Consider the following 13946-nt stretch of genomic DNA (forward strand, 5'->3'; position numbering starts at 1 on the left):
GAAACCTTATACAGAGTCATCATGGGTCGGAACCGACTCTGCGGCACTTCACAACAATAGAATGTTCTTATCAGTAATCCTTCACAAGCGTTTCACCTTTCCAGTCAGTCTTGGTTTCCAACCTTGTACAATGGCACCAGTGATGTCAGCCATGTAACTGATTCTGTGACCTGACTTTGCCTCTGTGTTCACTTGGGAGGGGTTTAGCATCACATTTTAGGGTGTTTTCTGTTGAGATTTGGTTAGGTGCTAAGCGCAGGGTTCCTGGCACATTTCCATCAACAGATGGTAAGCAGTATAATAGGACTTACACATTCCTGAAGGATCATTTTTCTTACTGTGAGGGTGTTGGAGGGGCTGGGCCTAGCCTGTTCCTGTGGTGTGGCATCCAAGAGTCACGCCAGACCTCTACTCTTCAGTCTTGGTTTCCCAAGGGGTAGGAAGTGGGAGAGAGGGGTCTAAAGCTAACCGACACCCAGGAGACAGGGTCTGAGCCTTACTTGGCTGATCTGGAGGTGGTCTATGCCAGGATTTTGCTTTCTTTTGCAAGGCTTGTCCCCAGAGACCACATTGCAGTGTGGGGACCTAAGACCAGGGCAAAGGGAGCTGATGGCCTCTGGTCTCCAGATGGATGACCTGCCCAATGCTGGTCCTGGACACTCCTTCCTGCCCGGCCCCTGCTCAGGCCTGGGTCACAGGACCATTCCCCAAGACTGAGTCAGGCTTCTGACTGGGCCCAGCCCATTGGAGGCACCCACTGGAGACTTGGGGGGTAGGGGAGGGGGGGCCGGAGGCCAAGGAACGCTGGTGTTTCCCTGCTGCTTCCCCGCCCTGGGTGGGGTCTCCCCGGGGACTCCATCTCCTGCTGCCCAGCCCCTCCCAGCCTGGGTCTGGCGACATTGCCTTGTCCGCCCGTCTCTCCCTACAGCAGTGGGTGGACCCATCTCTAGGTTTTCCTTTGTCTCCTATGACGTCTCAGTTGTTTATCCCCATGGGACTGTTCCCTGCATCTCATTCCTCTTATCACAGCCTGACTCTGAAATTCATTCCTGGCTGTACTCTAATAATTCAGGGTCCCTGTCCTTCCAGCATAGTCTGTGACCCCACTGGAACTGGGCTTTGTTTTTGAGGTAGTATGGTGTGGTACTATAGAACATCTGGCCCATGGGCCATATTATTGTTGTTAAGTGCCGTTGAGTCGATTCTGACCCATAGCGACCCTGTATAGGGTTTCCAAGGAGCAACTGGTGAGCTTGAACCACCAACCTTGCAGTTCTAATGACTTTGCAGTCTGATGCATTAGCCCCCAGCGCCACACCAGGACTCCTAAGACCCTTGAAATCATGTGGTCTGGCCCTGCCAAGGCAACCACAGTTCCAACCATCCAAATGTAGCAGGCTAATTTTTTTAAGTTGATAATTTTGTCTGGCCCACGAATGATGTTATAAATTTCTAAATGGCCCTTGGCAGAAAAAAAAGGTTCCCCACCCCTATAGGATAAGCTCTATAGGATAAGCACTGACCTCTAAGTCAGTTTGAATCTCAGGGTCGGTGGTTCAAACCCACCAGCCGATCCTCAGAAACCCTGTACAGGGTTGGTATGAGTCAGAACTGATTTGACAGCACTTAACAACATGTGAGTAGTCTTCTGGGTGACTCAGTCAGTTAAACATTCGACTACTAACAGAAAATTTGGCTGTTGAAACCCACTCAGAGAAACCTTGAAGGAAAGACTTGGCATCTACTTCTGAAAGATCAGAGCCGTTGAATACCCCCCTGGATCACCGTTCCACTCTGAACACATGGGGTTTCCATCAATTGGAATCAACTCCCTAGCAACTGGTATGTTGTTTTGTGGTCGAGAGATGTAAGCTTCGGTTTGGGGATCCAGCAGAGTGAGGGTCAGGTCTTCATGCTGCCAGGGGTGGCTCTGAGCCTCAGGGCCCTTACTGAAGGCTCAGGGTCCTTGTCTGTGACCTGGGGACAATAATCACAGATCTGTGCTCTAATGGGAATTGTCCCTACTCCCGGTGGGAGAGGAAAACTCTACCCAGGCTGCCCAGAAAACCAGCTGTGGAGCTCAATCTGTGAGTGAGCCCATACTCTACCTGTGTTTCCTTGTGAGCTAATACCTCTCCCATGGAGATGCTGTCAGGACAAAATGGGCTGGCTCTTGTCCAGACACCTACCTGCATGATGCAGACACTAAACATTTCATAAGTATCAGCGCCTGCAAGGTGTGGAATCACCTTCCTGTTGTTGTTAGGTGCCTTGGATTCAGTACCAATTCATAGTGACGTTATGCACAACAGAACTCCAATGCAACAATTCTTCTAGGGTCTTCCTTATTCAGTGTTCAACTTTCACATGCATATGAGGCTATTCCTCCTCAAACTGACATCTTTGCTCTTGAACACTTTAAAGAGGTCTTGTGAAGCAGATTTGCCTAATGCAATACATCGTCTGATTTATTGACTGCTGCTTTCATGAGTGTTGATGCAGATCTGAGCAAAGTGAAGTCTTTGACAACTTCAATGTTTTCTCTATTTATATGGATATTATCTATTGGTTACTTTTTAATTTTTATTTTTAAAGTGCCCTCAAAGTTGGTTCTGACCCATAGTGACCCTGTATAGGGTTTCTGAGGAGTGACTGGTGAGCTTGAACCATTGACGCTGTGGTTCAAACTACCTTGCAGCCCAGCGCATTAACTCACAGCGCTACACCATTTGGTCTTTGTTCTTGCCAGACACATATATTGGGATTGACAGGGATGGCAGGTGCTGAGGGCACCACTTGTGGGAGAAAACCAGTGAGCAGTTTCTGTTTGCCATCATTGTTTCCATTCGTTAAAATGAATGGCCATAGGTGCTATTTTCCATAGCCATGCCTTGGTTCTTGGTACTTTCTGGCCATGTCTATACCTGAGGCTAATGAATGGGAACTGACCAGACCAAGAGAGATTGCTTGTAAGTCACAGGAAGCATGAGGTAATCCATGATAGGCACTTGGTGAGGTCAGAAGAGCTATGGACCCAGATGGGGCACTCTAGTTGGTGACCATGTAGAGGAGAGGGTTGTTGTTGTTGTTAGATTGCTTTGAGACAGTTCCAACTCATAGTGACCTTCTGCACAACAGAACAAAACACTGTCCAGTCCTGCGCCATCCTCACAGCTGTAGCTAAGCTTGAACCCATCACTTATCCCACTTCCGCTCTGTGTTTCCTGTTTCCCTTCCTCCTTCTTTCCCAGCGCTTCTGAATTTTGTCTTTAAGTGAATGCTGCCCTTTGGATCTCGAATGGTTGACCGTTCTCTGGTGTGCACCTCACTAGTGTTCTTGCCCCTAGTGTTGTTCAGTGTCATTGAATCGGTTCTGACTCCTAGTAACTCATAGAGACCCTGTATAGGGTTTCCAAGGAGCAGCTGATTGGTTTGAACTGCCGACCTTGTGGTTCACAGTCCAGTGCTGATCCTATAGTGCCACACCAGGAGAACTGTCTGTTGCTTGGCTGAAAGTGGAACCATAGGATTGAGTTCAATTCCAGACCTGAAGGGTGACCAGGGCAGTTGTCTTGGGATTCTCCCAGTCTCTAAGCTTGGTCTTTTTTTTTTTTTTTTATGAATTTGAGTTTTCTTCCACTATTTCTCCCACTCTAGCTGGAGCTTTCTAATGGGATCCCTTTCCGAGCCGTTGGTAGTAGTAGCTGGGTTACCACATAGTTCTTCTGGTTGTATTTAACTTTTAGGACCCGCCATGTTGTTTTCCAAAGTATCTGTGCCTTTTACATCCCACCAGCATTATATGATGGCTCTAGTTTCTCCACAGCCTCCCCAACATGCGCTACTTTGTGTTTTTCTGGCAGTAGCCATCTTAGTGAGTGTGAGCCACGATTTTTGACAGATACAACTCCGTGTGTTCCTAACATGCATCATATTGTACACCCATCACCGTGATCTGTTTCCAAGGGTTTGTGTCAACCTTTTAACAGAAACACAAATGTCCGTCCCCACCCCAGTACAATTGTACAATATTTCAATGATTGGTTTCCTTTGTAATCTTTGCATTTTATTTTCTGTACTTAAAACCATTGGCCATAAAAATAAATAAATAAATAAATAAAAAACCATTGGCCACACATGGGGTCCAAGTTTTGTTTTTTTGTGCTGAGTGGCTCATGGCACAGAAAAGGTTAAGATACCCTCCCCCACCCCCACCCCCGCCACCACACACAGACACACAACCTGTGGCTCTGTTTGTTAAGTGTCACTGAGTTGGTTCCGACTCATAACACTGTGTGTTCCTGTGCCATCCTCACAATTGTTATATTTGAACCATTGTTGTAGCCGCTGTGTGCCAATGCACTCCACTGAGGGTCTTCCTGTTGTTCACTGACCCTCTCTGTTTCACTGGTCCCTCCTGGAGATGTATGTGAGATGAAATTTCCCCATCCCCTTCAGCCCTCCAGGTGTCCTATGGACAGCTTCTCCATCCACCTGTGAGCTCCTTCAAGGCAGGGGTGTGTCCACTTGTTTGCTCCTGTGATCCCAGTCTGGCTCGGAGCGTGTGTTCATTCCCCTGTGTTTCGCTGAATAGAAATGAAGTGGTTTTGGCAGAACAGGCTGGGAGGCCCAGGTCTCTTGAAGTTGCGCCCAGCACTGCCTGCAGCTGGCCAAGTCCAGGGTCAGATTGCTTGGTGGGGATTCATTCCAAACACACCCCTGTTCCAGGGACCCCTTGTGTGCCTTTATGCCTGTTGTAATTAGTGCTGTCCAAACAGTTCTGACTCATAGCAACCTTGTACAGGGTTTCCAAGGGGGGACTGGTGGGCTTGAACCACCAACCTTGTGGTTAACAGTTCAGTGTTTATCTTGCAGTGTAATACCAGGGCTCTTTGATGTGTGTGTTGTTGTTAAGTGCTGTCAAGTTAGTGCTGATTCATCGAGACCCTGTATAGTGTTTCTGAGATTGGACATCTTTTCAGAAGTAGAAAACCTCATTTTCAGGAGTAGAAATCTTTCCCTCATTGAACAGCTAGCTGGTGGGTTCGAACCACCGATCTTGTGGTTTGCAATCTAGTATTTATTCTACAGAGCCACTGCACCTAGGGGTCTCCAAACCACCCTGCTCCCAAACCCCAAACATTCGCAATCAGAGGGACTGTGCAAAACCCCTTCATCGACTTCTCCCTGTTGGGTCTTCTGAAACTGGGGGAACTCTTTCAGCTCCCTCCCTGACCTTGCTTTATAAAAATATAGGCTGGGATGTAAAATTAATGTTCTTCCATGTAAACTATCACATAATTCACAATAAAACATTTTAAAAAATTATATATATATGTATATATATAGACTGGGGCCTCTGGAAGCCTGTAAACTCACAGGCTACAAAAGCAATGAAAACCACAAGGCAGTCGTTGAAAAGCTTGCACATTCTAATGTGCTTTTCAAAGGAAGCATTCAAAAGAAGGGAGTGGCTGCAGGGAGAGGATTAAATTGTTAGAAAAAAACCACAAACAAACCAAACTGCTCTGAAAGCAACACAGCACATTGGGAACGGGCTCTGAAGCTTGGGTCCATTTCCCACCATCTGTCCCCCTCCCCCTGTCCAGTCATCCACTCCTTCCAGCTGACCCTGTTCTTCGGTCCAGCATGTTCTCTCCTTGTCACCCGGGGTTCTTGTGTAAAGGTTTCGCCCACCCAACGCCCAACGCAGGGCCTGGGACACACAGCCCAGCCAGCGCTCTTGGCCAAACCGCTGGTGGTTGGGAAGAAAAAGCCCACAGATAATGCAGACTATTATTTTTTAAAGGTCTTTATTTATTATTTTCATTGTAACTATGGGCCTTGATGGAAAATTCACAAAGTACACAAATAAAAGAAGACAATTCCAACTGTGCTCCAACCAACCAAAGACAATTAAAACAAATAAACAACAACAAAAGATAAAAAAACCCCAGTTACCATGGAGTATATGTACTCTGACTTCCCAGGTATATCAGAGTAGAGCTATGTTCCACAGAGTAGTCAGCGGTTGCTTCTTCAGAAGGAAGTTGCCAGTCTTTTCTTCCAAGGTACCTCTAGGTGAACTCAAAGTTCCAACCTATTGTTAGCAGCCAAGCATGTAACTGTTTGGGCTACCCAGAGATGTCAACCAAAGACAATAGCCATCACTATTTTATGAATTTTCTTTTTTCAAAACAAAACAAAACAAAAAAACACAGTAAAGTTTTTTTTTGGTTTCTGTTTTCCTTTCTCCCCTAAAAAAGAGTTTGATACAGACTTGGGGGGTGCACTTTCTACCTTGTGGCTACCCAGAGGGGACTGAGTTGGCTTCAAGTCCTGAGGCCTGAGGAGTCACATGGGACAAGCAAAGGGCCAGTCCTTGGAGTGACTTAAGACACTACTGCCAGTGCTCCCTGGGTCCACCTGTCCAGCCCAGGCTCAAGGTCTCCAGCCTTTTGTTTATTAATTTTTAAAAAGTTTTTATTGTGAATTGAATGTTAGTTTACATGGGAGAACATCAGTTTTACACCATCGTTTCATTGCAATGATTACAGTTTCCCCGTGCATCATCACTCAACAGTATTTGTTTCCATTCCCTCTGGGTTATTTTTAGTTTTTGGTGGGGGTGAGGGTGTACACAAAAACACTCAGGAATATATAATCATTTAAACAACCAAAGGGCACATTCTGCAAGTCTGCCTTCTGGCCGCCAGCACACAGCCTTTCTCTTTCCATGAGTCTAGAGTCCTCAGCTGCCCTCTCTCCATGTCCTCATCTCTGCCTTCATTCATCTCTGGTGTCGCTGCTTCTCTGAATAGGGGCCTGCATTCCGCTCATGCTATTTTCTCTTGATGGTTCTAGGGTCCTCTGTTCCTGGACTGTAAGATTAATTACTCCCCTCTTTTCTTGCCTTTTATTTTTAAGAGCATAGTTTTTTGCTCTTAAAATGAATGGTAATGTTATAGTTACCAAATACATCATCTTGTCTCATTTTTTGGTATCATCTTTATAACCTACCTAAGCACTTTCCATCACAGATTCATCGTAAGAAGATTTTTTTGTGGACTAGCTAATTTTCCAAAGTGCAAGTATACCATAATTTATCAAAATAATTTTCTATTATTGGGTTTTGAGGTTGGTCTCTGTGAGTGGGAATCAACTTGGCAGCAATGGATCTAAGTTTGTTTCAAGTTTCATCTTGTTTTGTTTCTACCAAGTCTGGGCTGCTTTATCAATGTTTGCTGAGGACTTACTGTGAGCAAGGCACTCTGGGAAACTGGTGGCTAAGCCACACACAGTCTTTCTTATAAAATGCAGATAGAAATAACTGTAATCCAAAGTAAGCTGTAGTTCCTGTAAACTGGCAACTTGAACTGGAGAAATGGAGAACGTTGCCTGGGTTTCATCCAATTTTTCTTAAGTCACATGGGCATATCTGAGTGAAGGGAGAAGTGGGCAGTCAGGCAGAGAGGGGCTGGCGGGGTGGGGAACCAAAGCCAGCAGATAATGCTGCCTGAGGCAAGATGGTGGCTGGGGTGGTATTGTTGGTACTCATTAATGGATTGGCCATGGCTGCTCCTGGTGCAGAATGGAGATGGGGGGTGTCTGTCTTGGTGATTGATTAGCAATGTCTGCCCTGGACTTATGTAGGTGGAAAAATATCACTAAGACACCTGGCATACTTGGCCATCCCTCAGCCTGGGGTGTTAATCTCAGGTGACGCTTAAGGGCTGACTTCAACTTGACTGATGCCAAAAACTACATTCTGAAGTCTTTTATAACCCATACAAATAAATGTACTTAATGAATCACAGACATCTCAGGCCTTATGAGTTTTAAGATCTTCTTTTAGAGGGACTTGAAACCAAAGAGTATTTTTCCTGAGACCCAGTTAGGAGGCGAAAGCAGTGGGAAGCTGAGAGATGGAAGTGGGGCCTGATCCACTCTCCCGGCTCCACACTCAAGAGACCAGACCTGTTTCCCTTCCTTCCCCGGTGTCTCTTCTGCCTTAGCTATTTGACAACTTGCCCTATTTGACCACTTGCCCCCAGCTGTGTGGGCTCGTCTCCAGTGTTAGGAACTGGTCCCCATCTTTGGCACTCCCACTGCCTGGTCTTATGCCTCCTTTCCTTCAGCCCCCACAGGTGCCATGACGCAGCAGCCCCAGGAGGCCTTCGACAGGAGTGTGGAGGAGGCGCAGGTGTGGATGGAGGCCGTGCAAGAACGTCTGCATGTCAATGACAACACACAAGGGCCCCGCACCGCCCTGGAGGCCCGGCTCCGGGAGACAGAGGTACACACTACCCCAGCCTGAGACCCACACATCTCCTAGGGTTTAAGTGCAGGTTCTGATCCATAGGTTCTGGGCTGGGCCTGGGGCACTGTTCTCACCGGTTCCCAGGGGGCACCAGTGCTACTGGTCCCAGGACATCCCTTTGATAGGAAAGGACTAGAGCTAGTCCTAAGCCTCAGCTGCCAGGCTTGGCTTCCCAGCTCCTTTCCTGCTTCGTGTGGTGGGACTGAGGTCGCTGCCCGGAGTGGGTTGAGCCAGGACTGCCTTCATCAGATGGGAGGGGCTCTGCCCAGTGAGAGGGGGCCCCATGAGCACCCTCCCCCTTCAGACTGAGCTCCAGCTTTATCCCTCCACCCCTGGCCTAGCCTAAGGCTCAGTGCCTATGAAGCTAAACTGACCACAGGGTAGCAAAACCTCCGCTCTGGTTGCATGGAATGTCCCTTCTGCCTGAGTCTGGGGTGAAGGGAAGCAAACAAGTATTGGCGTAGTCAGCACATGGCAGGGCATGCCAGCAGAGCTAGACACGTAGAGGCCATTGTCTCTCTTGGTGTCGGGTCCCGTGCCACCTGTCCCTGCCCACATCCCCTTCCCAGGGCCTTGCTTGTCTTTACTAGACCACATCCCCACCTGATTCTGAGCCCTCTGCACAGCCAGGGGCATCCTGGCATTTCCTGGAGCTTGGCTTCCAAAAGCCAAATGCACTCTTCCCTAAATGTTTCTTGTTTCTTTACCTTTACCCAAGTCTCCATTTCCAAATACGTGCACCCTCGCTCCAGGCTTGGTGCCAATATGCCTCTCCGTGAAACCTTCTTGGATTTGCCAAGACTCTTCCCTGGTCTTCTCATGATGATTTGTGGTCGATTATGACTCTTTTCATGGAGTCCTGGGGTGGCACTGAGGGTTAATGCGCTGGACTGCAAAGTTGGCAGTTCAAGCTCACCAGCTGCTCCTCGGAAACCCTGTATTGCTATGAATCAGAACCAACTCAACAGCACTGAACAAAAACAGTGACTCTTTTTTGGTCTCTTATAGCTCTTTCTGTGGAGTCCTGGTGTGGTACTATAAGATAAGCACTAAACTTCTAACCACAAGGTTGGCTGTTCAAAACCCCCAGCCGCTCCTTGGAAACCCTATACGGGGTTATTAAGTCAGAAATGACTCAACAGCACTTAATAACAACAACAATAACATGGGTCTTTTCAAAATCCTGATGTGGCACTGTAGGGTAAGTACTAGACAGCTAACCACAAGGTCAGCAGTTCAAACCCACCAGCCTCTCTTCAGAAGCCTTACACAGAGATGCTGAATCAACGGCACTTAAAAACAGCAACATTGCTCTTTTAATAAATGTTGTTGTTGAATGCCTTCGAGTCGGTTCCAACACATAGTAACCCTGTATAGGGTTTCCTAGAAGCGGCTGATGGATTGGAAGCGCCAACATTGTGGTTACATACTTATCCTACAGTACCACACCAGGACTCCAATCAGGAAGACCAAAGAAGAATTGATACCTTTGAATTATGGTATTGGCAAAGAATTTTAAATGTACCTATGGGCTGCAAGGAGAATGAACAAATCTGTCATGGAAGAATAGTCAGAAGACTCTTTAGAAGCAAGCTTGATGAGATTTTGTCTCACTTTCTTTGGACATAGTTCCAGGAGGGACCAGTCGCTGGAGAAGGACATCATGCTTGGTAAAGTTAGAGGGTCAGAGAAAAACAGGAAGACCCTGTTGGCACAGTGGCAGCAGCTATGGGCTCCAATGTATTGATTTTGAGGATGGCGCAGGACCGGGCAGTGTTTTGGTCACTGTGAGTTAGAACTGACTTGACGGTACCTAACAATAATGACAACATGACTCTCTTCACAGTCACTGATGTTCTGTCTGCATGTACCTCTATGTCTTAGCCTGTGCGCTCAGGGCCCTGTCTCCTTCATTCTAGCCCCCAGTGCCCAGCATGGTGCTAACACATAGTAGATGCTCCACTCATCTATCAGTTTGTTGGACTGGGGTCGTTTGTATGTTGCTGTGATGCTGGAAACTATGCCACTGATATTTTAAATACCAACAGGGTCACCCATGGTGGACAGATTTCAGCTGAGCTTCCAGACAAAGATAGACTAGGAAGAAAGAGAGATGGACCACTTCTGAATATTTAGTCACTGAAAGCCAAATGAATAGCAGCGGAACACTGTCAGCACTAGATTATTGAATACTGAAACATGATGGAGAGCACCAGAATATTGTCAGATATAATGCTGGAAGATGAGCCCCTCAGGTTGGAAGGCACTCAAAATGCGACTGGGGGAAGAGCTGTCTCCTCAAAACAAAGTTGACCGTGATGATGCGAATGGAGTAAGGTCCTCGGGACCTTCATTTGCTGATGGGGCACAACTCAAAATGAAGAGAAACAGCTGTAAAAGAAAAAACATTAAGGACCAATCCATGGAGAAGGATATCATGCTTAGTAAAGTGGAGGGTCGGAGAAAAAGAGGAAGACCCCCAGCGAGATGGAGTACATCAATGGACTTAAGAGTAGCAATGATTGTAAGGTTGCCCCAGGACCGGGCAATGTTTCTTTCTGTTGTACGTAGGGTCACTATGAGTCGGAACCGACTACATGGCACCCCACAACAATAGCTGGTCTTGGCTGGGTTTGGGGGAAGCTCTGAGTAACCCCATTTCCCCAGCTTTCAGATCTTCTCATTCTCCCCACCCTCTGAATTCTTCTCTCCACCCAACTCCCACATGATCTTTGCTCTCACTGACTGCTTCAAATCAGAACTTCTTGGGGACTGTTCCCAGAGCTCCTTCCCAGCTGGCTGAGTGTCCCTTGCCAAGTGCTCCTGGACCCTGGACCGTGCCCTTTCTGATGATGGCTATAAAATAGCTTAGCACCAGCCAAGGAATACAAACAGATGGGCAGTGAAGGCGGGTGAAATCTGCTTCTGCCAATGTGGATTCTAGTTCAGTTAGAACCTCTGGCCTCCCTGGCCCCAGGCACACCACACACCCTCTCGGTCACTGCCCTCTAGGCAATTCCAACTCAGGACACAGGAGAACAGCTCCCTACAGTTGCCAAGGTTATAACCTTAATGGAAGCCTACAGCCTCATCTTTTCCCCAGAGAGCATCCTGGTGGGTTTGAACCACCAATGCTTAACCCATGGGCCACTTGGGGTCTTTGACAAACCTTCTGCCTGCTAATGTTTAAGGGCAGCTACTGCTGTCTCGAGCTCTAGTAGCGTAGTGGTTACGAATCGGGCTGCGAACCTTAAGGCTAGCAGTTCGAAACTACCAGCCGCTCCGTGGGAGAAAGATGAGGTGATCTGCTCCCATAAAGATTGAAAGCCTTGGAAACCCTGTACAGGGTCGCTACTCGACGGCACTTAACAACAACAACACTGCTGTCTCAAACCAGGCAAGGTTGGTGCTGACTGTCCAGCTCTTCTCCCTCTGGTGGGGAAACACCCAGCTCACTGTCCTGCACAGGGCAGTGGGGGACAGGGTCCAGCCTGGGCCTCCCTCTAGGGCACCAGGAGGGCAGGGGTGCAGAACCCAGAGAGATCACGCAGTTGGGACACCAGGCTTCAGGGAAGGGGCAGGGTGTCCTCATTGGGACATGCCGGACCTGGTAGTTTCCTACTGGGTGTGGCAAAGTGAGATTGAATATCACTTCTTTGGCTCTCTGGGTTTCTGGCATAGGTTTCTCCTCACTGAAACTGGGCAGTGGGCGTCAAGGATCCCGGGCATCCCCAGCTCGCTCATAGTTGAAACAGACGTACCATAGTGCCCATCTTGTTAGCATCCTTGGGGGGTGGGGGCGGGCACAAACAGCTAGGTGCTGAACTACTGACCCAAAGATTAGAGGTTCAAACCCACCCACCTTGGAAATAAGGCCTTGGTGATCTGCTTCCATAAGGCCGCAACCTTGGAAACCCTAATAAAGCCTGGTGTAGCACGTTCCACTCTGCACACACGGGATTGCCGTAAGTCTGAATGAACTGGATGGAATCTAACAACGGCCTCACCCATCCTGTTAGCTTAGGGAGTGGATATGAAATTTACAACTCTCAGTGTCCGTACTCACATTTCCCTTATTGTTAGTAATTTGGGAGTCCCTGGCTGGTGCAAAGGGTTAATGCAACCGAAAGGCTGGAGGCTCCTCATGTTCACCCAGAGGTGCAGCAGTAGAAAGATCTGGAGATCTACTTCCATAGTCATTGAAACCCCTGTGGAGCACAGTTCCACTCTGACACACATGGGGTCACCATGAGTTGAGTCGATGGATGGTAACTATTTATTATTATTATGAATTCAATTAAATCTCTCTTTGAGGGTCAAGAAATCCATGCTCAGTCCCGTGTGGCCCCGTCTTGTGTGGTGTGAAGTGTGCCAGGCGGTGGGGAGGGGGCAGTCTTACTCAGTCCAGATCAGTTCACATTAGTCACCACGACAGCTTCTGTTGTCCACATTGCAGCTGGGTCCCAAGCAGGATTCTGAGTTCCCTGTCTGGGTACTTAAAGTACCCAGGGCCCCCTGAAGTCCTGCCCTAGCCTGCGATTTGCCACGCACCCCTCCCTCCAAACTAAACTAAGCACAGTATTTCTCTGTCTTGTGGGAAGGGGTGTGGGAGGCGCTCCCTCCTGCCCATCATCTTATCTGCTCCTCATCTGCATTCGGACAGCTGGGGGCATGGGCGGAGGCTTTGGTTAGCAGTTCATTGCTTTAACCATTCAGTCTGCCACCAGGATTCATTTACATCACTATTGTGGGATGAGCGGCTGGTGAGCTTGAACCGCTGACCTTGCAGTCCAGCACATTAACTCACAGCACCACATATTGATTATTAATTTATATGACTTTTAAATTAGCATCCTAATAGCCCTGTGGACTCCGGGTGTGGTACTGTAGGATCAGTACCGGACTGCGAACCACAAGGCCAGCAATTCAAACTACCGGCTGCTCCTCGGAAACCCTTTACTGAGTTGCTGTGAGTTGGAACTGACTTAACATCACTTAACAATCATAGCCTTGTGGGGTAGACAGAACAGGGTTTGCTCTCAGGGTCTCAGGATGGGGGAGGGAGACCTAGAGCATCATGCAGCACCAACAGGGAAGGAGCCTCTCCCTTAGAGAAGGGTCAGAATTGGCCGGAACGTCCATCTGAGACTGGCCCCCTGGAAACAGACTGAGGAGCCGGCATGGAGCCTTGGGTTGTGGCGGTGGTGGGCCATGGAGTCAGTTCCAATTTATAGTGACCCTGCATAGGGTGTCTGAGGCTGTGAACATTTATGGGAGCAGAAAGTCTCATCTTTCTCCCATGGAATGGCTGGTAGTTGTGATGTGCTGACCTTGAAATTAACAGCCCAACTTGTAACCATTACGACACCAGACCTTGTTGTTGTTAGGTGCCATTGAGTCCAGTACTCAATGACAGAACAAAACACTGCCTGGTCCTGGGCCAACCTCACAATTGTTGCCACGCTTGAGTCCATCAATGCTGCCACTTTGCCAATCCATCTCGCTGGGGGCCTTCCTCTTTTCCTTTGACCCTCCACCTTACCAAACATGATATCCTTCTCCAGTGACTGGTCCCTCCTGACAATATGTCCGAAGTATGAGAGACAAAGTTTGGCCATCCTGGCCT

At 48.1% G+C, this 13946-nt stretch overlaps 1 protein-coding gene across 1 annotated transcript in view; it reads left to right on the plus strand.

Moving 5' to 3' along the window:
- Positions 1-8152: 8152 nt before the first annotated feature.
- Positions 8153-13946, plus strand: part of SYNE3 (spectrin repeat containing, nuclear envelope family member 3) — a 57092-nt gene continuing 51298 nt past the window's right edge. The window contains exon 1 of the mRNA XM_006839544.1: positions 8153-8296. Coding sequence (XP_006839607.1) covers positions 8153-8296 — 144 coding nt within the window. The remainder of the gene's footprint in view (positions 8297-13946) is intronic.

This window comes from Chrysochloris asiatica, unplaced genomic scaffold (assembly GCF_000296735.1).
Source record: "Chrysochloris asiatica unplaced genomic scaffold, ChrAsi1.0 scaffold00025, whole genome shotgun sequence".
Taxonomy (NCBI): domain Eukaryota; kingdom Metazoa; phylum Chordata; class Mammalia; order Afrosoricida; family Chrysochloridae; genus Chrysochloris; species Chrysochloris asiatica.